Source organism: Notolabrus celidotus, chromosome 10 (genome assembly GCF_009762535.1).
Source record: "Notolabrus celidotus isolate fNotCel1 chromosome 10, fNotCel1.pri, whole genome shotgun sequence".
NCBI lineage: Eukaryota > Metazoa > Chordata > Actinopteri > Labriformes > Labridae > Notolabrus > Notolabrus celidotus.
In genome coordinates this window covers 34670870-34698133 of record NC_048281.1, presented here as the reverse complement: position 1 = coordinate 34698133, position 27264 = coordinate 34670870, and the positions used below count along the sequence as shown (strand labels likewise).

Sequence of the window (27264 nt, the reverse complement as noted above, 5' to 3'; positions counted from 1 at the left end):
TGAATTCAAACCAGGGAAAACTTTATTGAGACAAAAACTTTAAAAAACACTGATCATAAAAGAAGAGAGAGACAGAAAATCCTCGACTAGCACACTCACACACACTCTCACACTCTCTCACACTCTCTTACACACACACTGTAGTGAATCAGTTCATCCATCTCTCCCATGATTCTCCTCTTTCCTCTGATGCTGCTGGTTTCCCATGATGCCCGGTCAGATGTCACCAGCCAAACATGTACTCCATCGCCTTCGAGACGAAACTGTCATCCTTCCTGGGAGTGTGTCTGTCTGACACCACCTTAAAAAAACACACACACACATCATTAAGGTCAGACAAACACTCGGCTGAGACTTTCAGGTAAGGGTGTCAGTCATGCGGTCTGATGTCACCTGGTAGTCGCTGCTTGAGCTCCTGTAGGCGGCGCTGAGCGGTCTGATGGCAGAGCGAGGAGTGCAGGGGAGAGCGGAGGTGGAGAAGGAGGTGGAGAGAGGAGAAGAAATGGCGATGCTGCTGTCCATCACACTCTACAGGAAAGAGGAGGAGAAAAAAATGCGACGTGAGGCTTTAAATCAATCTGAGGACCAATCAGACGATCAGGAGGTTGAAAGCGGCGCTCACCTTGTCTATGCAGGGCTTCACTCCCACCATGATGGCGTCTCCGAACACCTTCCCGTCTTTGGATAGAGCTTTCCTGGCCTGAAGTCTGGACTGATACTGAAGGTGCATCCAGTTACCGGGAGACGCCATCTGTCAGGAAATAAACATCCATCAGTTTACATTTCTGTTTCTCTGTCAGTCTGGTTCTGTTCGAGGTTTCTGCCTGTTAAAGGAAGTTTTACTTGCTCATGGTGGATTAAAGTTGGGTTTCTATGAACAATATAACAAAGAGTAGAGTCTAGACCTGCTCTTTATGGAGAGTGTTCTGATATCTTTATATATTTCTTGTTTTTGGCCAGTGCTTATACATTTTGTATCCCTATTTTCATTCTATTTTGGTATATTTTGTTATTTAATTCACATCCCTATATTTCTAAAAGCTGTTCTTCTGTATAAGAGCAACCGCAAGCCAAAATGTCCCCCTAACAGCCAAATTCAACCAGATCCATGTCCGGTCCGCGTGCGATCCGTCACGGCACCGGATCTGATAGCTTTCTATTCTAGTCAATGTGTTAACTTCCACTGGATCAACAACAAACCGTCATGATGAGCAGAGCCAGGCCTGGAGTCAACAGGTCAGAGGTTTTCAGAGGACCAGAAAGACAACATGGATGAGGAGAGGAGGAGGAGAATCTTGGTCACATGACTCCAGCTGTCCAGCGGTCCTGCCCCATGCTGCGTTCTGAAAATGCAACCGGTGGGTGTTGACGGATGAGAGAGCACAGAGCCGGATCACAGCTGATTGGAGACGGACCGTACACGAATCTGGTGGAAGTCCTGTGTAAGGATAGATAAAGTGTACTCTAACATCAGACTTCCACCAGATCCTCTGTGGTCCAGCTCGCTCGGAGCAGGACCACTGGACAATTGGAGTCATGTGCCCGAGGTTATCCTGCAGTAATCACTGAATCAAGGATTCTCCTCCTCCTCCTCTCCTCATCCATGTTGTCTTTCTGGTCCTCTGAAAACCTCTGACCTGTTGACTCCAGGCCTGGCTCCGCTCGTCATGACTTTGGTTTGTTGTTGTAGTTAAGTGAAATACGATCTGGTGATAACACAGAGTGTTTTATTCTGAAAATTAACCGGATGTTTTCATTTTGTTTTGGTGAAACCTGACTTCCTGTCCCGCTCCATCTGCTCTGTTGAGATTGATGCGTCGTGCTCCGGCATCCAGAGAAAATAGAAGTCTTGTGTATCTGATCCGGAGGACTCCGACCTGCTGGATCAGAGACGCAGCCAGAACGCAACGGAGCAGATCCAGTGGAAGTTAACACATTGACTAGAATAAAAACCTATCAGATCTGGTGTTGTTTGGAGACGGACTGGACACGGTTTTGGAGGAATTTGGCTGTATGTGTGTGTGTGTGTGTGGGTGCGTGTGTGTCTCACCGTGTGTTTGAGGATGTTTCCATACTGAGCAAACTGCAGCAGGATGTACGACGCAGAGGCTGGAGGAAAACTAGCAAACACACAAACAGAGATCATGCTGAATTATCTGTATTATAATATTCAGTGAAACAGTGTTAGTGGTACATTAAACAGTATAAATACCCAAATACTGTGACCCAGGTCTGGTCCAGCTGGTCGTCAGATGACAGAGCCTCCCCCTGGCTGTAGAAAGGATCCACCTGAGCTGGAGACAAACACACCTGCTGCACGCCTGGAGACAGAGAGAGATTTAGGAAGGAGGAGCACAGGTTAGATTTGAAAGAAATCGATGGAGGAGTCGTAGTATGAGCAGCAGTGATAGCATCAGTGAGTACCTGTTCCTGGAGGAGAGGCCCCGCGTGCAGCCAGAGGAGACTGCATCACTGGAAATGCCTGAAGAGAGAGAACAAATTAATGAATGTACTTTCTTTCACCTTTCACATGATTCTGCTGCCCTCCATCACCTCTCCTTGGACTCACCTGTCTGTGTGTGCTCAGGGGTGACGCCACAGCCATCAGGTCATCATGGATACTGCGAACAGGAGGGGCGCCACTTTTGTCTTTAGGGGTGGGGACGACGGGCTGCGGCGCTGAACCTCCTCCTCCTCCGACTAAAGAGCAGGAGAGAAAAGTGATGAACCAACAGAACATAGAACAATCAGCTGATCATCAGGTGGGCATCTTCCTGCCGACTCGGCGCCTACCTGTGCTCTCCATGAGGGGCGAGGCCAGACTGAAGGGGCGGGGCTGAGGGGTAGCTGGAGCGGGCAGGTCCCCCATTAGAAAGCCAGGTAGAAACTGAGCTCCGGGGGTCGGCTTTGGAGACGTGGGAGACCCGAGGGTCATCGGTTCAGATCCCACTGAGAGACACAAACAGAGAGAGAGAGGTTCAATGGTTTCCTCTTTTCCTTTTGTTGTTTTTGTCAGTTTGTCGTACTTCACTCTGTCTTACATCCTCGATCAGAGACCACAAAGACCGAGCGATGAGGTCAGCGGGTCAGACCGGTTAGTTTGAATCCTGTAAATGCAGCAACCTCAACTCAAACGCAGACCTTCAACATTTTGCCAGTCCTGTATCCTTTTCTTATTTCAAAAGTAAACACTCCTGTCTCTTCTGTCTTCAAGCTTCAGTAAATAAGAAACTTTCACATCTTCATAAACTAAAGAGACGCTCCATAAAGACTTCTTATCATTCTTCCAGCTGCTTCACTCCTTTTTTTCTCATTGTTTTGATTGCTCTGGTTAATTTTTACTGCTTCTATGGCTGTTATGTATCTTTATTACGTTTATCTACTTTAACTATCATGTGACTTTGAATTTATTTTACTGCTTCAATTCATTTAATTGCTTTTACCTCTTTTATTCTAACTTTCTCTTTTTGTTTCATTTATTTTCTTATATTTCTACAAGGAATAAGCATTAGGGCCATTGATAAAATAATGTTTTGGGCACGGACTTAATCTAATGATTACGTTGCACGTTCATGTAGTGGACCGTCCGGGTTTTTAGAATCCAGCCTGTGGCCTCTTTCCCCACATGTCATTCCCCCTCTCTCTCCCAGTTTCCTACACTATCCACTGTCCTGTCCAGACATCTTTTTTTTTTAAGCTGCAATTTATTATTTCAAATAATGATATTAAATCAGAATTATGACGTTAATCTCTGAGTCAGAATTCAGAGATCCATGTCATAATTTCTTTAAAATTGTTTGAGGTGTATTTTTTTTATTTTAATTTTGATTTAAAAAAGTCATAATTCTGACATTAATCTCATAATTCTGAGATTAAAATCTGAATTATGGCTTTTTTCTAGTTATTAGAAAATAAATACACCTCAAAAAAAATTTTTTTTTGCTCACTCATCCTGTTGCGGCTGACTGACGATTTATCCAAACCAAAACCGACACGCCGCGGAAGGCTAAGCACGGGAGTTTACCTGTGACGCGCACTCACAGAAACACACATCCACTTCTAATGCTCGTTAATGCTCTTTATTTCTCACGATGCGCAACTTGAACAGATGCTTCATACAATACAAGACAAAGTACAGAACGGCAAAACTAATGTGGTGTTAAGCGTAGCGGTCAACAGAAAGTGTCACTCCCGACTCACCCTTCCTCGTTAACAAAACCAACAGACTACAGGTGCGTGGAATTACTTGTAACCACCGCGCCCACACCCACAGTGACGTACCCACCACTCAAGTGCCAGCAGAGTGCACACACCCCCCTCACATCAATATACAGCACTTACCAACACGTCACATATAAAACACACACATATGGCTCCTACATTCCGGCCCCTAATTATGCTAAAACACTAATTACACAACAACTAACCTGTAGGAGACAGAAACTGCAACAAAATCAATCAGTTAACAACATTACATTCAAATACAAATCCATCAAGTCCAAAAAAAACCCCCCCAAAGACTCTAGCTGGAAGTTTTAGCTGAAGTTCATTACCATGTCCATTTGCGAATGTCCAAGTCAAAAACAATAAAGTCCATGTCTGCAAAAGTTCAAGAGTCAATTCAGATCTTCATGGTTCCTCTGCTTCTTGAAGAAGGCACACCTTAGTGATGGGCCTGTCCAGGCAGCTGGTCTTCGTCTTAACACGAATCTGTCTCACCAGTCCTCTCTTATCAGGAACAGCTTACACCACTCTTCCAGTGAGCCATGAGTTACGAGGCACAGACTCATCCACAATGACAACAAGATCTCCAGGGACGAAGTTCCGTCTGATGCTCTGCCACTTCTGTCGCTCCTGAAGTTGAGGCAAGTACTCCTTGACCCACCGCTTCCAGAACAAATCAGCGTCTTCTCATTCAGCCTTTCTTCAAGCTGCCTTTCACCCAAGCCAGACTGAGCGAAAGCTGCTCTCAACTGCTTCCTCCTTTGACTAAGAGCCAAAAGCAATGTCTTAAACCTAAGGAGCCAACAAACCATCCTCTTCAACTTAATCCAAGAGGAGAAATAACATATGCGCATAACCAAGCCCGTCTGCTCATCAGCTTGGATTGCATTCACAGACACAACTGTCTTAACCTCAGGATCTTCTGGAGAGAGCTTCCCAGAGACATCAGGGTTTTCAGGCCAATCACTTTCAGGCTCGACAAGAAACTTGGGCCCTAACACCCAAGCGTCAGCCTTCAAGAAGGATCCCACTTTAGCCCCTCTGGAAGCCAGATCTGCAGGATTACTCAATGTATTCACGTACCTCCATTGCGATGGACTGGACAGTGTGAGTATTTCTGACACCCGATTTGCAACAAAGGTTTTGAATCTCACAGTTTCGTTCCTGATGTACTTCAACACGGAAGTACTGTCAGTCCAAAAAACGGAATTTTGCAGAGGCAACTGCAACTCCTTCCTCCACAGCTTATCCATCCTGCCTGCAACCACTGCCGCTGTCAATTCCAGACGAGGAATAGTGACGGATTTCAATGGAGCGATGCGGGCCTTTCCCATCACAAATGCACAATGCACAAGAGGTTTCAAGCACCTTTCAACCCTGAAATTCTCAAAATGATGGAGTTCCTTGAGCCAGGCTATCCATTCTTGGGCCACCATGACTGGCAAGGGATCATCCCAACCAAGCTGACTTCTGCACAACCTCTGAAGGATTCTCTTTGCAGAAAGGACAACAGGTGCCAGGAATCCCAAAGGGTCGTAGATGGAGCTGATGACCGACAAAATCCCCCTCCTTGTCAGAGGCCTGTCCCTGAGTGTGATCTTAAACTTAAAGACATCTTCCTGGACACACCATTGTACCCCCAAGGCTCTTTCCATGGGCAAGATATCACTATCCAAGTCAAGATCCTTAACTTCAATAGATCTTTCCTCTCGAGGAACGGCAGCAAGCACAGTGCGCCTATTGCTAACCCATTTGGTTAGCTGGAAGCCTCCTTTAGCACAGATAGCACAGAGATCTTGATAAAGCAATACAGCCTCCTCTTCAGAACCAACAGATACGAGGCAATCGTCCACATAAAAATTACGCAGAATGGTGTCAATGACCTTAGGACTGAACTGACCTCGGTTATCTTCTGCACACTTTCTTAAGGCAAAACTTGCACAACTTGGAGATGACGCGGCTCCAAAGAGATGTGCAACCATTCTATGATCCACAAGGTCCTGATTGTGGTCTCCATTTGGCCACCAAAGAAACCTTAACAGGTCCAAGTCTGAGCTTGCTACTCTGACCTGATGAAACATAGCTGCTATGTCAGCCATAAGTACAACAGGCTCCTTTCGAAACCTGCCAATGACGCCAACCAGGGAGCTAGTAAGGTCTGGGCCTTGAAGAAGCTGGGAATTTAATGATGTTCCTTGGAATGTAGCAGCACAATCGAAAACAACCCTCATCTTCTTCTTCTGAGGATGGTACACCCCATGGTGTGGTATGTACCACACCCTCCCATCACAACGACCCATATCCTCAGTTGGTACCCTTTCAGCGTAACCCTTAGAAATTATGTCGTCCATGAAGTTGGTATAATCACCATGCAAAGCACTGTCCTTTTTGAACCTCCTTTTGAGACTCAGTGCTCGCTGCTCGGCCACCTTCCTATTATTAGGCATTTTCAGGTCACCTTGCTTCAAAGGCAAGCCAATGCTATAATGGCCATCAACCAACCTAGCTGACTCTGAAACGGACTCCATGAAGTGTCGGTCTTCCCTAGACAGCCCGAGTTGTTCGTCCTGAGCACATTCAGGGAAGTCTGTCTTTGTCTGCTGCTCCCAGAGCTCATCAAGCTTTGCAACAGAAATCCTGTTAACAGTGACATCATACTCCACACAGTTATCAGTGATGCACTCTCCTCTAAGAGGACCATTCACAGTCCAACCCAACATCGTTTTAACCGCATACGGACCACCATTCACGCTGCGAACAACCTCCCATGGCTCAAGGGCCCTGGGAACGTTGGTTCCAATAAGTAGGTCCACGCCTGAGTCAATCTCTGCTATCTTTAAATGCTCTAGGTGTGGCCATCTTACAAGATCTTCCTGTCTGGGAATGTTACCTTGATGGACAGGCATACATTTTTGTGTGAACATCTCAGGTAGCTCAATGAAAGAGTCTGCGCCAAACCCAGCTACCTCTAGGTCTGCCACAATATTACTGCCAACTACTTTCTCTTGACCCATGGTTCTAAGGAGAATGTCTGTTTTCCTACCTGTAATATTCAACCTGTTCATTAGTCCTTCAGTGCAGAATGACGCTGAGCTCCCAGGATCCAGAAAGGCATAGGTAACAAGTGTTTCTTGCCCTTTCTTTGACTTAACTTGCACTGGCAGTATAGAGAGAGTACAATCATGCTCACCGGCCCCAGTAAGCCCACTAGACTGCACTGAAATCAAAGCACTTCTACCAGTGGCTCCTGCTCCCCCCCTTACTTGCACTGAACCATCTTCACCTTCTTTGCGATGGATGTGCAACATGGTGGGATGCTTCAGATTGCATACCTTACATGAAAGGCGCTTCCTGCAATCCTTACTTCTGTGCCCAATGCACAAACAGCCAAAACACAACCCATTTTCTTTCAAGAAGGACATCTTCTCACTATGCATCTTCTTCTCCAATAGAAGGCATAGATCCAGGGTGTGTCCAGCTCCACAAAACAGGCAAACCTTTACCACAGGTGTATCGATTCTTCTCTTCGTCCCAGCTTCAACCTTCTCATCCACACTAGTAACAGTAGTGGCAAAACTACTTCCCTTCGGCTTAAAAGAAGGTTGGGATTTAACATGTCTAACATCCTTTCTTACTGCCGCCGGAGAATCACTAAGGTCTCCAAAGATCGGGTCGTTTGCAATTTTCACTTGCCTTTCAATAAACCCAACAATGTCCCGAAAGTTGGCTCTTCGATGGAACCTTTCCTGTATATCACAGACGACATCTCTCCAACGATCCCTGAGCTTATAAGGCAATTTCTTTGTTACTGTCTGCATATTAGTAGGAGCATCCAACTCATGTGTGGACTCAGCTCCTTCCATAGCATTACAGCATGCCCGCAACAAGAAGCTATATGCCTGCAAAGCTTTCACATCCTCAGATTTTACCACCGGCCATGTGAAAACTTTCTCCATGTAGGCAGAAGCAATTTTCAATGGATCGCCAAAATGTTCCTGGAGCAAAGATTTAGCCTTGACATATCCACTCTCATGAGGCATATGCTGACAGCTTCTAACCATCTCCCTAGGCTGCCCTCTGGTGTACTGCTCAAGGAAGTATAAGCAATCTCTTGCACTGTGGGTCTTTTGCTCAATACTATGTTCAAAGGCCCTGATGAAAGCCTGATACTGCAAAGGATCCCCATCAAAAAACTGAATGTCACGTCTTGGAAGAAGAGAGAGAGATTGCTGCTCCACCAGTAAGGATGTTATCTCATTTTGCCTCTCCAAGACTGATATTAAGCGTCCCTGATCAGTGCTACTTCTCATCACAGGTGCAGAGAGATCTTGTTCTACATAGGGTCCAGTATTAAAGCTCTGTGTACCACTTTTCTTCATCTTTGAATCTAGTCCTGGCAGCTGGTATGACAATGTGGCTTGAGGTTGCAGTTCCACATTTCTTACCTTGGGTCTTACATCCACCAAATGTTGTCCAAGCTGGCCACCTACAGAGGTATACAGAGATGCCTGGCCTGCAACCACAGGCACAAAGATCTCAGCATCAACATTCAATGCTTGAACCCTACCCTTTTCCCTTTCCAGGTACGAGCTCATTCCATCCACTCTACTACGCACAGCACTGGAAACACGTGAAGTGTTGGAGGCTTTCAACACATTCAATTTAGCTGCAGATGCAGCTATTTCCATCTCCAAATCAAGCTTCTCTTTCCTTTTCCTGAGCTGCTCCTCTTGCTCTTCCAAAACATGCTTATCCTTTAACAACCTTTGGCGAGCCATAAGTGCAGCCATATCTGCCTCAGCCTTAATACATGCAGATGAAGTGGACGAAACACTGGATCTTCCGACTGAACTTCTTTTGTTCGATTCTCTGCTTGCAACATTAGAGATGCTGTCACTCGGCCTAATATCATCCTCAACATGATTGGAAACAAACAACTCTTCATTTTGTGCATCTTGCAACTCAACACCAGGCAGCAGTGACTGAGGGAGTGTAGAAATATCTGTATTCCTCAGGGTTAGGATTTGGGCATCAGAAAGCCATTCCTTCACCTCATCCACAAACCTATGATGGTGTCCATGCACGCTGGAAAACCACACATTTTGTTTTTCTTGTTCTTCCTGAGGAAGCAATGGAATTACAGAATCATGGAGCTTACCTGCATCATCAAACAGCACATGCAAATTTTCAAGCTGAGACTGAATGTTTGTAGCATTATCTTTATTTTGCATTAGACCTTTAATTACCTTTGAAACACCTTTAATTTGATTTACTTTTACTTTTCGCTCCTTTTGAAGACTTTCAATTTTATTCGCAAATGCTTTGGCAGTGAGTTTACTTTGTCTCTTATCTTCCTTTTTTTGACCCACATCAGAAGAGGGATTTGACCTGCCTGACTCCATTTTCATTCACAAATTATCAAAAACCATGCAAAATACGTTCATAACTACAGTCAGTTGACCTTTAAGAATAAGATGCATATACTACAACAAGCTTCACAAAAAACACTCAATTAACAGGTAGACCAAATATTCCCCTCTAAACTGCCTACAGAAAACTAGACTAACCAACTCACCCTAGTCTTCTGTGGCTCAAGCGGTGGGTATTTATGTACCTGTATACCGATGGTCCCGAATCAGACAAGCTGTCTTAAAACGAGAACCACGGCGGTACTCCCGAGACAATTTGCTCCACCCGCCGATGACACGAAAATAACAAACGGCTGAAAAACAAAAAACAATACAACCACCTTACGTGGCTATATCGCTTATGCCTACCAGGGGAATAGTTTGATTCACCAAAGGAACCTGTTGAGTGTGTGTAGCAGTACCTTAATTCCAGCGGTGATGATGAATGAACGTAGTAGTAGGCAGGGCGTGAATGAATCAGAGGAGACCAGCGATGAATGAACTGTTACTCACCCGCGTAACAGCGAGCGCTCCAGGAGTCCATAAACGAAACATCTTCCACGTATCAACACTTCGATAACTTTTCTGTTGACTAATGTTGCGGCTGACTGACGATTTATCCAAACCAAAACCGACACGCCGCGGAAGGCTAAGCACGGGAGTTTACCTGTGACGCGCACTCACAGAAACACACATCCACTTCTAATGCTCGTTAATGCTCTTTATTTCTCACGATGCGCAACTTGAACAGATGCTTCATACAATACAAGACAAAGTACAGAACGGCAAAACTAATGTGGTGTTAAGCGTAGCGGTCAACAGAAAGTGTCACTCCCGACTCACCCTTCCTCGTTAACAAAACCAACAGACTACAGGTGCGTGGAATTACTTGTAACCACCGCGCCCACACCCACAGTGACGTACCCACCACTCAAGTGCCAGCAGAGTGCACACACCCCCCTCACATCAATATACAGCACTTACCAACACGTCACATATAAAACACACACATATGGCTCCTACACATCCTTTAAAAACATTTTTTTCAGTGGCCCTAATCCTCGTCCATAAGATTAACTATTTCTTTCTTCTTTTTTTAAATAAATAAATAAATAAATAGATATATGGTTGGAGGGCAGACCGGTTTTCTTTTTAAAGTGCAATTTCTTTTTTCAAATTATGATATTAAAATCAGAATTATGACATTTTTTTCTCAGGAATTTGATTAAAAATACACCTTCAAATTTTTTTTTTATTCGCCCGCAATTTGAAAACATTTTTTTCAGTGTCCTTAATCCTCGACTGTAAGCTTAACTTTTTATTACTTCATTTTTTAAGATAATAAATAAATGTAATGATTAATTGAATATTTTGAAAATCATGACTCATTTCTAGTTTTAACTTCTTCAGTTCTTGTGTTGTTTGGATCACGTTTTCAAATGTGCTATATAAATATAAGGTTGTAATTAATACTATTCTAATATTGAATAACACAAGCAGAGTTCTGCTCCTCCTGCAGATGCTTAAGTATTCTCTTAAAGGTCTAAGGTACTGTGAATTGTTTATATTATAGCAGCAGTGTATCTCAGACTGCCTCCAACCCTGAGTCCAGGTTCAACTTTAGTCCTGTTTGAATCAGGATCAGCTCATTAAACTCACAGTTCAGTTAAACACTGTCAAACATCTGTTCTCTTTAGTTTCCTTTCAGTCTGAGTCTTCACTTAAATCACGTTTAACCCTGTTTAACCTCCAATCACGACTATAGCTTCAATAACACAACAAACAGTACAAATACAGACCACAGTTTGTTTAAAACACACTATCGAAGCAGTAATATGATTCATAAACACAGTAAAAGCACCAAATAACAGGTAAAAAGCAGCTAAAGGCTTCATGTGTTCTGATGTTACCTTGTAACTCCATCTCTGTTTGGATCCTTTCTGGCCGCGAGTTTCAAAAGTAGGAAGTGACGCCGGGTGAAGAGATGGCGTGGTAGCTAACGAGGCTAGCAAATCTAAGTAATTCCTCCCTCTGCCTCACTGCTTTAGAAAGATACACTCTATATGAATAAATACTGACTTATATCATCTATAGAGTCACAGTTCAGAGGCTCAGACCGGGTTTCTGTGTCCACAGCAGCTTGTTTGATGAGCCCTGGAGGAGCGAGCTGACGTGAAACTGGAACTCTACTGACAGGGTCACTTCCGGTGCGTTTAGATCGCGTCAAAGTGAGGGAAGTTCAAGGATGTAGTTTTTCCTCCTTATTTAAAAAAGAAAACAGTGTTATAAAAACAGTGCTAATAGCTTGTAGAAGCAGAGCAGGGGAATGAATTAAATACAATTTAAAAGGTAAAAATAAACATGCCCAAGAAGTGTGATTTTATGAGTAGTTCAAAGTAGATTCCGTTTATTCTCCATCATGAGAGAAGTGGAAATAAATCCATCAACAAGTGATACATAGACAGGAGTTTGGCAAAATAACTTAAGATATATTCTCTTTATCAATACATGTATTCTTTCACTATTTAATTCACAGATGTAAATACATTTACTCAATTTGGCGACCCTGAAATGTAATTTTGGAATATCTGCATTTATGAACGAGCGTCCCTGAACGCACCAAATCTCATCATCGGAATGCTGCCGATGTTCTCCGAGTTACGTCAAGTTACCCCAGCCAATAAGAAGTACACCTTCTTATATCCGCCCTCTCCTTTCAGATTAAAAGCACAACATCTCCCAACCTTCATCTTTTTTCTTTTTTAATAAATATATTAAAAATAAACGATACATAGGACACGTTAATGTCATAGACATAGTGTACTTTAAATAATGAGGAAATAAATAAAACATTTTAAATAAATCTAAGTCAGCACTGAAGGTAATGATAATAATAATTTTATTTGTAGAGCACTTTTCAAAAACCAAGTTACAAAGTGCTTTACATGGGCAGCAAAAATAAAACAGGCAGATCATAACAACACACAAGTCAAGATAAAGAAATAAAACATATTTTAAAAGACATAAAATTCCCCTAAAAGAACTCTAAAGGAATACAATTATTTTAAAATATATTTCTTAAGACGGTTAAAATAAAATAAAATAAAAGGCAAGCTTTCTTATTATTAATGTCTGAATTTAATTTAATTTAATTTCACTTAATTTAATCAAATTAATTTAATTTGTTTTATTCCACTTATCAAATTAAATAAATGTTTAAGGAAGTTTCCCAGATTTTCCCAGAGTTTACTTAAAAAAAAAAAAAAAAAAAGGCTATCATTTAATATTTAAAAACTCTGCACCTAATTTCTTCATTTTTTTTTAGCTTGAATTGAAATTTTTTTTCTGAAGTTATGACATACAATAAATACAATTAAGGCATTTTATGAACAAGAACAAAGTCACCATTCCTGGAGTGTCCGCATCATAGACTGTATATAATGAAATATTATTAAAGAAAAAAAAAAATATATAATATATCTATTATATAAATATGTTTTACAGTCTATGGGAAATATATATATATATAATACAGTCTCCAACCGTTTAATCCACCGTTCTCTCCCCTGCTTTTATTGTGAAAGAACTCAACGGAAGTAGTACCTATTAACGTCTGAAACTTGATGCCGGTCTGAGCCGGATCCTGATGCGGATCCCCAGGCTTGCAGAAGTTAAGACACGTCTGAGGTATCATAGCTGCAGAGTTAAACAGACAAAGGTCGGATAAATGTTCACCGTGTCTCCTCCTTCACTCTGCAGGAGGATTCATGTCGCTGTGAAGCTAAGAAGCTAATTAGCTTTAATTATAGATACTGCTGACTGACACACAGCTAGTTAGCTTAGCCTGTGGAGCTGATTTTAACCTTTCTGCTGCTTCAAGAAGAAAAGGACTTCAGTCTGAGAACACTTTGACTTTAGGTAAGTCTCTTTGTTTATTTCAATAACTCTCATTTTACTCTCTGTTATAAGTGTTTAATATCCGATATTACTGCTGCATTAAACACAGACTGTCCATAAAAACAGACATGACTCTGTAGTGGAAGTCACTGCATTAAACACAGACTGTCCATAAAAACAGACATGACTCTGTAGTGGAAGTCACTGCATTAAATACAGACATGACTCTGTAGTGGAAGTCACTGCATTAAAAACAGACATGACTCTGTAGTGGAAGTCACTGCATTAAACACAGACATGACTCTGTAGTGGAAGTCACTGCATTAAAAACAGACATGACTCTGTAGTGGAAGTCACTGCATTAAAAACAGACATGACTCTGTAGTGGAAGTCACTGCATTAAAAACAGACATGACTCTGTAGTGGAAGTCACTGCATTAAAAACAGACATGACTCTGTAGTGGAAGTCACTGCATTAAACACAGACATGACTCTGTAGTGTAAGTCACTGCATTAAACACAGACATGACTCTGTAGTGGAAGTCACTGCATTAAAAACAGACATGACTCTGTAGTGGAAGTCACTGCATTAAAAACAGACATGACTCTGTAGTGGAAGTCACTGCATTAAGAACAGACATGACTCTGTAGTGGAAGTCACTGCATTAATAAACAGACATGACTCTGTAGTGGAAGTCACTGCATTAAAAACAGACATGACTCTGTAGTGGAAATCACTGCATTAAAACAGACATGGCTCTGTAGTGGAAGTCACTGCATTAAAAACAGACATGACTCTGTAGTGGAAGTCACTGCATTAAAAACAGACATGACTCTGTAGTGGAAGTCACTGCATTAAACACAGACTGTCCATAAAAACAGACATGACTCTGTAGTGGAAGTCACTGCATTAAAAACAGTCATGACTCTGTAGTGGAAGTCACTGCATTAAACACAGACATGACTCTGTAGTGGAAGTCACTGCATTAAACACAGACATGACTCTGTAGTGGCAGTCACTGCATTAAACACAGACATGACTCTGTAGTGGAAGTCACTGCATTAATAAACAGACATGACTCTGTAGTCGAAGTCACTGCATTAATAAACAGACATGACTCTGTAGTCGAAGTCACTGCATTAAAAACAGACATGACTCTGTAGTGGAAGTCACTGCATTAAAAACAGACATGACTCTGTAGTGGAAGTCACTGCATGGGCTCCACAAATGCATTATAAAACTGAACCATGCAAAGAGGAAACCATATATAAGCTTGATCCAGAACCACAGAGACTTCTCTGGACCTGAGCCCGTTTAAGATGGACTGAGGGGAAGTGAAAAACTGTCCTGTGGTCTGATGAATCAAAATCTGACATTCTTTTTGGAAATCCTGGACGCTGTGTCCTCCGCTCTAAAGAGGAGAGGGACCACCCGGCTTGTTATCAGCTCACAGTTCAAAGCCAGCGTCCCTGATGGTATGGGGATCATAAGAGTCCATGACATGGGGAGCTTACACATCTGTGAAGGCTCCATTAATGCTGAACTATATATACAGGTTTAGGAGCAACACATGCTGCCATCCAGACAATGACAAACCACATTCTGCACGTATCACAGCAGCATGACTCTGTAGTAGAAGAGTCCAGGTTCTAAACTTGCCTAAACATTTGAAGCATCATGAAACTAAAAATACGACAAAGGAGACCCTGAACTGAAATCCTCTATCAGGCAAGAATGGGACAACATTTCACCTTAAAGTCCAGAAGCTGGTCTCCTGAGTTCACCAAGGTTTACAGAGTGTTGTTTAAAGAAGAGCTGATGCAACATGATGGTCAACGTGTCCCTCAACCAACTTTCTTTTGGAACGTGTTGCTGGCATCAAATTTAAAATGAGGATATATTTTATTATTATAGCTTAACTTGAACCTCTTCAATTAACTTTTGCACCCAGAATCAGAGAAGTAGAATCACTCTGAAGTGCTGCCCATGCTGTTTCCTCCATACCCAAACTGAAGGCCCCGTAGGATGACAGTCTGGGGGGTTGGAGAGACCTAATTGGCTGCAAACCCTCCTCCACCTGCTCTCATGCTCTAAGCCAATCCTCTACAGACACATATCTGACTCACAGAGAGAGCAAAGCAGAGCAAATACTTTAATTATGACTGAGGCTGTAAACTTTACAGGCTGCAGGGTTGGGCTGTTTCTAACCTGGTGGCTCTGGTGTTCTAGGTCATTACTGGGAGGACTGGTGATGGGACGCAGGGTCGTCCTCGGGGTTCAGCAGCTGCTGCTCCTCGTCGTCCTGCTGGTGGCGGTCTGGGCGGAGAATCGCGATTTCTACAAACTCCTGGGAGTCAACAGGGAGGCAACGACGCGGGAGATCCGACAGGCTTTTAAGAAGCTGGCGCTCACGATGCACCCCGACAAAAACCCTGTGAGTAAAGCTGAGAAACAGGACCCTGTGTTCATCCTGAAACCACTTCACACATAAACCATACATGTGATGACGGGGGAAGTCTCTGATGAAAGTTCTACATTTCAGGGTGACCCCACAGCCCACGAGAAGTTCCTTCAGGTGAACCGAGCCTACGAGGTCCTGAAGGACGAAGACCTGAGGAAGAAGTACGATAAGTACGGAGAGAAGGGATTGGACGAGCAGCAGCAGCAGGGCGGGCGCTACGAGAGCTGGAACTTTTACAGATATGACTTCGGTTCGTCTCAGTCTTCCTCCTCACCGTGTTCAAGTTAATATTCATGCTCCTGATGAGACTTTAACTTCTCCTGATCTGTCTTTGCCTTCAGGTATCTATGATGATGATTTGGAGATCATCACGTTAGACAGCGGAGACTTTGGTAAGAGCAACTTTCTTCTTCTGCAGGCAAGGATGTCACTGATTCATCCTCACAGCTTACATTTCCCACAATGCAACTCATCGACCCCTCTGCATTCTTTACATTCAACCTGTCACTTTGTGGCTGCATCAAGAGAAGAGAGATGTCACGATTCAAACATGATATTTAAACATGTGTGTGTGTGACACAGGAGACAGGTAATAACTGCTGTGTGTGTGTGTGTGTGTGTGTGTGTGTGTTTCAGAGTCAGCAGTGAACTCTGGAGAAATCTGGTTCATCAACTTCTACTTCCCACGATGTTCACACTGTCACACTCTGGCCCCGACGGTAATGTGACACTGAAACACGTCACAAGCTCACAGAAACACAACGATTTAAAACTCACTGATTTAAATCTCTAATTCTGACTTTTAAGAGACATTTTAGCTCCTTGTGTGTTTAATTTTCCCCCTCAAGTTTAATCTGATGGACACAATAACAAAGTAACACACCGTCTGTCTGTCCCTCCGTCTCTCAGTGGAGGGAGTTTGCCAAAGAGATGGACGGAGTGATCCGGATCGGAGCGGTGAACTGTGGAGACAACAACCATCTCTGCAGGAGGAAAGGCATCACCAGCTACCCGAGCCTGTTCGTATTCAGAGCGGGACAGGTCTGTGTCCTGGTTATTGATCCTTTTGTTATTGATCTGAAAGTTAGAGTTAAGTGAGGGATGCTAAACCTGCAGGGAGGCGGACACTCTTCTTCCACCTCAGTCTGAAAGGATTCAGATCCTCTTCTTATGTTTACAAGCAAAACAAACCGGCGTGTTTACAGGATTTGAAATCAACAATCAGCAGAATTTGCTCCTCTTCATGACGGCGTAACTGATAACTTTAAGTCAAGAGTTAAACTCAGTTTTGTCCTTCACATGCTCAATACATCTGACGTCTGTAAGCAGAGTCAGAACCAGAATCAGGTTTATTCTGCAAAAACAACAAGCACAGATGCACTCCTGATGTCAAGAAACTTTAGTAGAAGAAGATTAACATATAAAGATAATACGTGGGATAAAAGAGCTGAACTGTTGTGCAGAAATGTGCACGGATGTAATTGCAGAAATCTTGCAATATGCAATTTAAACACAGCTCAACTCAGTGCATGAATGCATGAAGCTGCTCAGGAGCTTCACATTAATATAAAGCTGGATGATGATCCCTAACTCTTTCTGTCGCTCTGCAGAGACCGGAGAAGTTTAACGGGGAGCGCAACAAAAACAACCTGATCAGTTTCGCCATGCAGTTCATCACCACCTCCGTCACCGAGCTCTGGCAGGGTAAAACCTCTGAACCATGCATCTTTCCCCCTCCTGTCTCAGGAGTCTGAATCTCTAATCTCTCACTCTTGTTTTCTCATCTAACTTGTCGTGGTTGTCTTCCCTCCAGGTAACGTGTTCACTGAGATCGAGAACGCATTCTCGTCGGGCCTCGGCTGGCTGATCACCTTCTGCGCTGACTCTGGAGGTAACTCGCTCACGCTCACATCAGAGTTATGTGTTCCTGTATTTACCACTGAGGTACAGCCAGCCTGCAGAGCCAGTTCTTCTTATTTAACTAACATTTATTAACAGGGAAGTCTGAGATAGCAATCTAAAACAGATATTACAAACTCAACAGAGGATTAATCAGACAAGTGAGGCAAGTTTGGTAGACTTTAAGAGGACCTTGTATCTCTCCAAGTGTGCCAGGAAACTCATGCTCTCTCTCTCTCTCTCTCTCTCTCTCTCTCTCTCTCTCTCTCTCTCTCTCTGTCTCTCTCTCTCCTCTTTCTCTCTCCCCCCTCTCTCTTCAGATTGCCTGGAGTCAGGGACACGACAGAAACTGGCCGGCATGTTGGTGAGAGCTCATCTCGGATTTATTCAACTTCTACTTTATTATTATTATCTCGAAGGAATTTGATCAGCAGCAGAAATCAAATACAAAAGGAACAACACGAATCAATAAGGACTCTTTCCAAACAGAGCAGGTCTAGACCGGACTCTATGTTCTATTATTAACAAAGACCCAACATCAAGACTGGATCAGATCCAGTCCCATCTTACAGACAGGACTCAGTCTGATCTCATCTTAATCCACCATGAGCAGAGCACTTTGCAGCATTTAGCAAAAGAAGGAAAGTTTGAAGCCTACTCTTAAAAGTAGAGGTTGTCTGCGTCCCGGACCCTGACTGGTAGATGATTCCAAAGGAGAGGGGCCGGATAACTGAAGGCTCTAACTCCCATACTACTTTTAGAGACTTGAGCAGGCCTGCATGTTGGGAGCGTAGTGTTCTAGAGGGGTTATAGGGCACTATGAGGTCTTTAAGATATGAAGGTGTCTGAGCATTAAGAGCTTTGTAGGTCAGATATAAACGTGCACATGTCATTAAATATGTCAAGAAGCTCACAGTCGTGTGTGTGTGTGTGTGTGTGTGTTCTGCAGGATGGGTTAGTGAAGGTGGGATGGATGGACTGCACCTCACAGGAGCAGCTCTGTGACAGCTTCCAGGTAAGACTCACAGCTGCTGCTAAAACTTCACTTTAACAACAAGCCGGTTTAGTTACTTCCTGTTTGTCTTTCCTTTGATAAAACCTGCAGATTTGCAAATGGATGCACTTGTTATCCTTCTGTTGAGGTACCTCACTGTAGCACCGATTCTTTGCAGGTGACGACTGTGATTTACCTTTCAGATAAATCCCACCAGCAAAGAAGGAAAGTTAGATACTTACTGAACATTCAGCTTCACTTTTTAGATGTTTGAAAACAAGAGTGTTCTCCTGGAAGAGATGCACCGATTACAACTTAATTAACTGATTCAGATTTCCAACAATTCAGATGTTCTTTGTTAGATCCATGCATCACACTTTCACATCAGGAGGAGCATATGTCAGGAAATGGTCCAGTAGGTCAGTGTCTTTATGCCTCTGCACACCCACACAGCTGAGATGTTTGTGTGTGGGTGTCTTGTTAGTGTTTATGTCGCTGTGCACGTGACAGAAAACATGCTCGTGTGTGTAAATCTGACATCAGTGCAGAATCAAATATATTTAAGAGGACGATCACGGCCACATAGTCTGAAAATTCAAGCACTGTCCCGTTGATCGGTGCACCTCTACCTCCCAGAAGTCACAGCAGCAGTTTAGTTCTGTTATGAGGAGGATCATCTCTGTAATCTGTGATCTCTCAGGTGACCACCGGATCCACCGCTTTGTTCCCACCCGGAAGTTCTCTTGATCAACCTGACAGTGTTCTGGTAAGACGCATGTTACTTAAACTAGAACAGTCTTAAATACCTCTGCTCATAACGCTGAGTCATCATATGTATGTGTGTGTTTGTGTGTGTGTGTGTGTGTTGCAGTGGCTGAACAGTCTGGACAGCAGAGAGATTTACAACCTGGTCATCGATCACCTTCCTGATCTGGAGCTGCTGACCGGGGAAACTTTCAAGGTACAGACTCTCAGTAACTACAGCTTTCAAACATGCTACATCATGCTAACGTGCTAATGATGAGTGACGTCTTGTCTGCAGAAGAAGCTGGCTCATCATCGCTGGTTGGTCAGTTTTACGTTCGGAAGCGGAAGCCCCGCCTCCAACGAGTACAAGAAGCTGAAGGGTTCACTGCGAGACGACCACATACAGGTACCTGTCTGTTTGTCTCTTTATCTCACTGTCTTGTCTGTTCACACACCTGACTGTCTGTCTGTCTGTCTCCTCAGGTGGGCAGAGTGGACTGTATATCAGACACACAGTTGTGTGAGTCTCTGTACATTCATCAATCCTGCGTCGCCGTCTTTAAAGGACTGGGAATCCAGGACTTTGAGATCCACCACGGTCAGTACGACGCACCTCATTTAACTGTTTCTATAACTTTCAGTTTTCTACCAATCAATCAATCTTTATTTATATAGCGCCTAATTCTAGACCGTCCTCTATGTTGTATTATTAACTAAGACCCAACATCAAGACCGGATCAGATCCAGTCCCCTCTCATAGACAGGACTCAGTGTGATCTCATCTTAATCCACCATGAGCAGAGCACTTTGCAGCATTTAGCAAGTTACAGTGGCAAGGACAAACTTCCTTTAACAGGCAGAAACCTCCAGCAGGACCAGACTCATGTTAGACACACATCTGCTGAGACCGTGTTGGAGAGAGGGATAGAGGGAGATGAAGAGAGAGCAGCAGAGATCCAGAGGAACCTACGAGACAAGGGAGCTCAGGGACTCCAGAAAGGTCTATGGTTAGTAACTTTAATGGGACAGGAAGAGTTAAAGTGAGAGACAGGCAGAGAGAGGAGAGAGAGAGAAAGACAGGATCCCGGTGTGTCAGTCTAAGCCTATAGCAGCAGAACTAAGAGCTGGTCGGAGAAGGACTTCTAGAAGCTGTTTTCTTTCATATATGATGGTGCAGCATGACTCTGTGGACGACTTTAAGGTCTCTCCTGTCCTTTCCCTGCTCTGTTGATAAAGTCCTCGTCTGTATAACCTGCGTGTTTCTCCTCTCTGCAGGTAAAGATGTTTTGTACAACATCGTGGGTTTTGCGAGAGACAGCGTCCGCGCTCACGTGACGACTCTGAGACCTGAGAACTTTCCTTCGGACAAAAAGGAGCCCTGGCTGGTCGACTTCTTCGCTCCGGTTTGTGACAGACAACTTTAAACCAAATCACTGAATGATGCAAAAACTTGTATTGATTGTTTTTTTGAAGCCTGATCCGTCTTAAATCTTTAGAGCAGGAAAAACAGGCTGAAGTGTTCTTTAACTCTCCTCAGAAGAAGATCTGGAACTATAAAGACTGCAAACTTAAAGTGAAGTGAAGCTATGAAGCATCCCTGACTTGATTTTAGTTAGTTTTAAACATCATGTGTTCCTTCTGAATGAGTCCCTGTTTGCTCTGAGGGCTGCAGGTTCAGGTGTTACACCTCCAACGCAAATATGAGCAACAGGGTGACGGACAGAGTGATGCAAGCAGGAATCAGACGCAGGGTTTTACGTGAGCGTTTAACCAGAACGTTAAAGAGCGTATTTACTTGTCAGGCTTGTGATCCTGATATTTATTATTACTGAGGTGGAGACAAAGTTAATAACTTTCTTTCATCTTGATAATAAAAACGTGTCCTCTTGTTTCAGTGGTGTCCTCCGTGTCGGGCGTTGCTTCCTGAACTGAGGAAAGCTTCCATCCAGCTGGCGGGACAGATGAAGTTCGGCACTCTGGACTGTACCATCCACCACAACCTCTGCTCCATGGTAGGACACATCACACCTGGACTGAACCATTATCACTGAGCTGCAGACAGGTTGATTACATGCAGTCTTCTCTGTGTGTCAGTATAATATTCAGGCGTATCCCACCACGGTGATCTTTAACGGCTCCTCTGTTCATGAGTATGAAGGACTTCACTCAGCTGACGGCATCCTGGAGTTCATACAGGTACGTAAACCACAGTGACCGGGTTAAGTCTGTGAAGGGGGCACTATGGGAAGGGGGGGGGCAGAACAGGGAGAGAGTTCAGCATCCTGACTGCCTGGTGGATAACACTGTCCCTCAGTCTGCTGCTGGTTCTGGTCCGGAGACTGCGTAGTCTCCTTTCTGATGGTAGCAGGCTGAAGAGGCTGTGAGACAGGTGGGAGGGGTCGCCTGCAATGCGCAGGGCTTTTCAGGTGAGGCGGGAAGAGTGAATGTCATGGAGGGAGGGGAGAGAGTTCAGTAACAGTGAACGGGAAGCTCCTGAAATTACTCGGGCTTGACTTTCCTAAAATGATCCAGAAAGTTTAAAGAGTTCATGCATGAACGGGATAAATCAAATGTAGTTTTGTTGCTCTGCCTTTCAGGGATTGTTTTTTCATTTTCACACTGCTGAAACCTTCCTCATGATGTTTCTATTTCAAAATCATGTAATGAGGAACATGTTAAACTGAAAGAGATGCTTTACGTTCTTTCAGGATCTGGTGAATCCGTCTGTGGTGATCCTGGATCCTTCCAGCTTTGCAGAGAAAGTTTCAGGTAAGCTGCAGACCACAAAAGAGATTCTAATATTAGTTTTGGTTGCTAAAGCTGCAGGATATGTTACTGAAACTTAAGTTGTGACCCCTGCAGCACAAACTCAAATTCAAATAATCTGAACGAGCAAAAACTGCAACAAAAAAAAGGTCCATCTCGTTTCTTCTCCACAAACATGGTCAGAAACATGTGTTATGAAGGAGGTCAACTTTTTTCTAGAGCTGATGCTTAAAAAAAAAATGCTTTAGGCCATATTTTTGCCATTTGATAGAAGACAGAATGAAGAAGATGCTCCTTCATATTTCAGATTAAAGTCTTGGAAATGTGTGAGAGTTTTAGAAAGAGCCTGGAGAATGTTTGGAACTTGATGAGTCATGGTTTTTAGTCTTTACTCTGGTCCAAAGACCTCTTACCTGCTCTAACTCAAGATCCTCAACTGTTGTTTCGTCACAGGTCGATCTGACGGGGAGGTCTGGGCGGTGGATTTCTATGCCCCGTGGTGTGGTCCCTGTCAGGCTCTGAAGCCAGAGTGGAGACGTATGGCCCGGGTATGACACTCTCTACTCATCTGTCATCTCTCCAGGAAAGTCTTAACTGCTTCGATGTGACTAACCTGTGTGTCTTTTCTTTCTGCGTCCAGATGCTGACGGGTCAGATCCAGGTCGGTTCAGTCGACTGTCAGCAGTTTCAGTCCTTCTGCAGAAGCCAGAACGTGAGGGCGTATCCTGAAGTCCGCGTCTACCCCGGGAACTCTAGACAGGCAGATCATTTCATGTATGTTCCACGTTCACCAACACACTCATCCATCAACCTTTATTTATGTAGTGCCAAATCACAACAAACCTTATCTGAAGACTCTTTCCAAACAGAGCAGGTCTAGGACAAACTTCCTTTAACAGGCAGAAACCTCCAGCAGGTCCAGACTCATGTTAGACACACATCTGCTGAGACCGTGTTGGAGAGAGGGATAGAGGGAGATGAAGAGAGAGAGAGATGATAGTGGGGAGACGGATAGTAGTTGTTGTAGCAGCTGGAGTCTGGCACGTCCACAGCAGCAGAGATCCAGAGGAACCTACGAGACAAGGGAGCTCAGGGACTCCAGAAAGGCTAGGAACTTTAGTGGGACAGGAAGAGTTAAAGTAAGAGACAGGCAGACAGGCAGTCTAGGCCTATAGCTGCATAACTAAGAGCTGGTCCAAGCCTGATCCAGATCTAACTATAAGCTTTATCAAAAAGGAAAGTTTGAAGCCTACTCTTAAAAGTAGAGAAGGTGTCTGCCTCCCGGACCCTGACTGGTAGATGATTCCAAAGAAGATGGTCATGATAACTGAAGGCTCTACCTCCCATACTACTTTTAGAGACTTTGTATGTTGGGAGCGTAATGTTCTAGAGGGGTAATGGGGCACTATGAGCTCTTTGAGATACTAAGGTGGCAGCAGAGAACCAGAGGAACCTACGAGACAAGGGAGCACTTGACATTTTGAAACCTGGAGTCAGAGGAGAGGATGTTTAGTGGGTGTTAATGAAGCGCTTTTAGCTGTGGAGTTCCTCTGGGCTCTCTGTTAGGTCCTCATGAAATTTGATTACATGCAGTAACATTTGTATTTATCTGTTCACTCATTGGTTCATGTGTCTCACTTCAGGAGTTATAACGGCTGGAACAGAGACGCTCACTCTCTGAGATCCTGGGCTCTGAGGTGAGTCACAGCATCTCAAATCTATTTTCTCTCTTTGGTTAAAAGCATCAATCATCAGGTTTACGTGGACTCGTATATGTGTCGTTGACGTTTACATCTTGTGTGTTTTTAGCGCTTTACCTCGAGTGTCCGTGGACCTGACTCCAGACACCTTCAGGACTCTGGTTCTGTTGGGAAAGGACCACTGGGTTCTGGATTTCTACGCACCGTGGTGCGGACCCTGTCAACACTTTGCCCCCGAATTTGAGGCCCTAGCTCGGGTGAGACGGATCAGACTCCTCCTGCAGCTGCAGAAACATGACCTTCTTTTAAAGAGGAGGATTTAAAATGACATCCTCTCTCTCTCTCTCTCTCTCTCTCTCTCTCTCTTTTCAGATTCTTAAAGGGGAGGTTCGAGCAGGGAAGGTGGACTGTCAGGCGAACTACCAGCTCTGTCAGTCGGCTGGAATCACCTCCTACCCGACCGTCAGATTCTCCCCGTACCTGGGAGTGAAGAGGGTGAGGACACACACACACATGAAGCTGCAGAACAAAGCAGAAACAAAGGGTCCAAATTAGCTTTGTAGTGACACTTATATTCATGCACAACAGAAACTCTAAGGTGCTTTTAAACACACTTTAAAAAACACATTTTTATATATTTTTTAAGTTTGCAATCCCAGTTATTTCTGCTCTCAGTTTGACTTCCTTATTCTACATTTTTAAATCATTTTAGGAAGTTTTAACGTCATTTTTAAGATAAAAAGCAGAGCATCTGATGGTCACCTTCTTCTAAAATCAACTTCACTGGGTCTCAGACTTTCTCCAACACACTTCACAAGCTGGAAAATATTTTTTACTAAATCAGTGTTGGATAGATGAAGGAACAAACTGTTAAAAAATAAAATATATATAAAATTTGCAGAGAAATTGGTCCTGCATGGGAAGCAGAGACAAACAAGAAAAGCTTACAAAAATCCAGCAATAGGAGAATTTGATTCATGAACTAAGTGTTGTGTGTTTGCAGCACGAAACCACAGGAGATTACATCAACAGCCGGGATTCAAACGTGATCTCCAACACCGTCAGAGAGTGGATCCAGCAGCTGAAACCACGGTTACAAAACAAAGCAAAGGTGAGCGTCCGATCACCTGAAAGTCAAACATTCAAAGCCACACGATGATTCAGTCTCACACTGCGTTTATATTCCCTGCAGGACGAGCTCTGATGACGCTTTGGGTTAACGCAACGATCTGATTGGTCAGAGAGGGACAAACGTGGATTTGATTGGTCCACATGATGATCAATCAGGAAACACTCCTTTTATTAAACACGCAGCGACGGACTCACACTGACTGTTACTCTGCTGTGATGAATGTACGGAAAGCTTTCAGCCTTTATTTTATTTGTTTTTTTATGTTTGTCTCCATCGTTTGTATTTACTCTATGAAGTAAAGCTGTGGGGCGCTGTATACTGTACGCACACACACTCACACACACACACACACACACACTCACACACAGGGTGCCACATGTGTTGGACATGGTGTTGTATTTTATTGTGGATGTTGAATCTGTCAAACCTTCAAAATAAAATGTTTATTTTAAAATAATTCTGTTGTCAAATCAGTCTGAACCTTTCTTTAATATCACCTGTGAATCTTTGCAGGTCGAATCAATTTCATAAGAACTTTAAGCATCATGCACAAGTACATTTATTCCTTAGTGTGCAAGGGAAACATACCTGAGGATATGCAGCCCCAATGTCTGTCTCTGTCTCCTTATTTAGAGCTCTGCAGCTTTCTTTTGTTTTGATTTACTGCAGAAGTTAGTTGTTAAAACCAGCAGGTGGCAGTGTTCCTCCTTTGTTCCTTGTTCCTCTGAACATCAAGATTTGATCGAACAGAAACTACATGAACAAGTTTGCAGAAAATCCAGTGCAGAGTTTCTGATACAGGTTCAAACATGGAGCTCTGAACTCTGGTTTCTACTTGAATTTCTGCAACCAAGTTTATTCTCTTTACAAGATGTTCAAGACTAAACTGTTCTGCAGTGATTCAGGTTCTTATGGAGTCAAGAACAGCAGGTCCCATTAAGTATTCAGTCTCTTTACACAGACACAGAATCTTTGTTTGGACTTGAGTTTCTGTATCTGATGCTTCTGTTGTTCTGGTGACCTCAGTGCGTGCCGATGACTCAGGTAATTCCCTCAGTGAGATTTGGAGCAGATGGGTTAAGAAACAATGGCCGAATGATCGCTCTGCCATAGAGCTGTCATAAAAGATTTCATTGGTCAGTGGAGGAGTGAACATTCACTGGGCTGCCTGGAAATGACAGGACAGGGTCTGTAAAAGACAGTGAATGGTCTGAGATTCATCAGGATTATTAGTTTTCTTTGGTATCTTTAGACTAATGTGAAGATTTAAAGGTGGAACAGGGCACACAGCACATTCAAAGGGCGTTTACAGGGTCAAAGTCATCATGTTTGTATGTTTCAGAACAGCAGAAACATAATTCATCTCTTCCATCTTTAAAAAAAACAGAGTAGCAGTTCAAGACAGTATTAAAATGACCACTCACCTGACCTACCATGAAGACAAGTCCAGTCTGAATTTGGCCTCGAGAGCTGAATGCTAAACTACGTATGCAAAAATAATGCAAACATGTTAATGCTATGAACACAAATTAAAGAGGCTGAAGGGAAAGTCAGCAGGTATTTGGTCATAAACCATAAAAAGTCTTGAGGGTAACATGAAAAAATCTGAACCACATTCATTGAAATCCAAAGATCAGTTCCTGGAACATTCACACCAAACCACAGAATTTGATTAAGCGCTTGTAAAAAGTCAGAGGATCACCGTGAGTAAGCAGGAATACTGGACTCAGATCAAACAGGATTACTTCAGTCAAAGTGAGCAGGATTATCTCATTAAGATCCCTGATTAATGAACCAACATGATCATCCTCTGGGGACAAGAGTTTACCTCCAGTCCCTGAGAAAAGAAGCCCGTGTGGAAGTTCTAAAACTGCAGTACCTGGGGACAGAAGCTGCAGTCCTTGTAGCAGAGGTCGCCACATTTCCTGTCTCTCTTCAGCTGTCCTATCAATAAAGACAAAAATCCCCCAAATGTATCTTAAAAAAAAACAAAAAAAAAAAAAAAAACTGCAGTTCCTTGAGTGTCCACTAGATG

General features: G+C 43.4%; 2 protein-coding genes across 2 annotated transcripts; one reads left to right on the top strand and one right to left on the bottom strand.

Annotated features, from left to right (window-relative positions):
* nup35 (nucleoporin 35) lies at positions 1 to 11856 on the bottom strand. The gene is made up of 9 exons (XM_034694310.1): positions 11543 to 11856; positions 2794 to 2949; positions 2570 to 2700; positions 2425 to 2482; positions 2213 to 2321; positions 2051 to 2120; positions 623 to 751; positions 394 to 528; positions 1 to 301 (listed from the first exon to the last, which is right to left on the bottom strand). Exons 1-9 carry the CDS (start codon positions 11553 to 11555, stop codon positions 224 to 226), a joined length of 879 nt encoding a protein of 292 aa, XP_034550201.1. The 5' UTR covers positions 11556 to 11856; the 3' UTR covers positions 1 to 223.
* Positions 11857 to 13236: 1380 nt separating this feature from the next.
* On the top strand, positions 13237 to 25686 carry dnajc10 (DnaJ (Hsp40) homolog, subfamily C, member 10). Its single transcript, XM_034694513.1, has 25 exons — positions 13237 to 13550; positions 15760 to 15964; positions 16073 to 16241; positions 16333 to 16383; positions 16628 to 16710; positions 16901 to 17032; positions 17602 to 17695; positions 17805 to 17882; positions 18211 to 18254; positions 18840 to 18905; positions 19585 to 19650; positions 19756 to 19845; positions 19927 to 20037; positions 20115 to 20229; positions 20907 to 21034; positions 21527 to 21643; positions 21726 to 21827; positions 22340 to 22400; positions 22851 to 22945; positions 23038 to 23171; positions 24041 to 24094; positions 24207 to 24354; positions 24470 to 24592; positions 25101 to 25208; positions 25290 to 25686. The coding sequence occupies exons 2-25, from the start codon at positions 15782 to 15784 to the stop codon at positions 25299 to 25301; spliced, it is 2364 nt and encodes a 787-aa protein (XP_034550404.1). The 5' UTR covers positions 13237 to 13550; positions 15760 to 15781; the 3' UTR covers positions 25302 to 25686.
* The last annotated feature ends 1578 nt before the right edge of the window (positions 25687 to 27264 follow it).

What these genes read in the sequence shown, in the direction of transcription:
- nup35 (XM_034694310.1), bottom strand. An exon ending in ACCTGGGTCACAGTATTTGG is followed by an intron (nt 2,121 to 2,212) that starts GTATTTATACTG and finishes TGTGTTTGCTAG; the next exon opens with TTTTCCTCCAGCCTCTGCGT. An exon ending in GAAACATCCTCAAACACACG is followed by an intron (nt 752 to 2,050) that starts GTGAGACACACA and finishes ATTTCCTGACAG; the next exon opens with ATGGCGTCTCCCGGTAACTG.
- dnajc10 (XM_034694513.1), top strand. Translation starts at nt 15,782, where the DNA reads ATGGGACGCAGGGTCGTCCTCGGGGTTCAGCAGCTGCTGCTCCTCGTC. An exon ending in TGGTCGACTTCTTCGCTCCG is followed by an intron (nt 21,035 to 21,526) that starts GTTTGTGACAGA and finishes CTCTTGTTTCAG; the next exon opens with TGGTGTCCTCCGTGTCGGGC. An exon ending in CTTTGCAGAGAAAGTTTCAG is followed by an intron (nt 22,401 to 22,850) that starts GTAAGCTGCAGA and finishes GTTTCGTCACAG; the next exon opens with GTCGATCTGACGGGGAGGTC.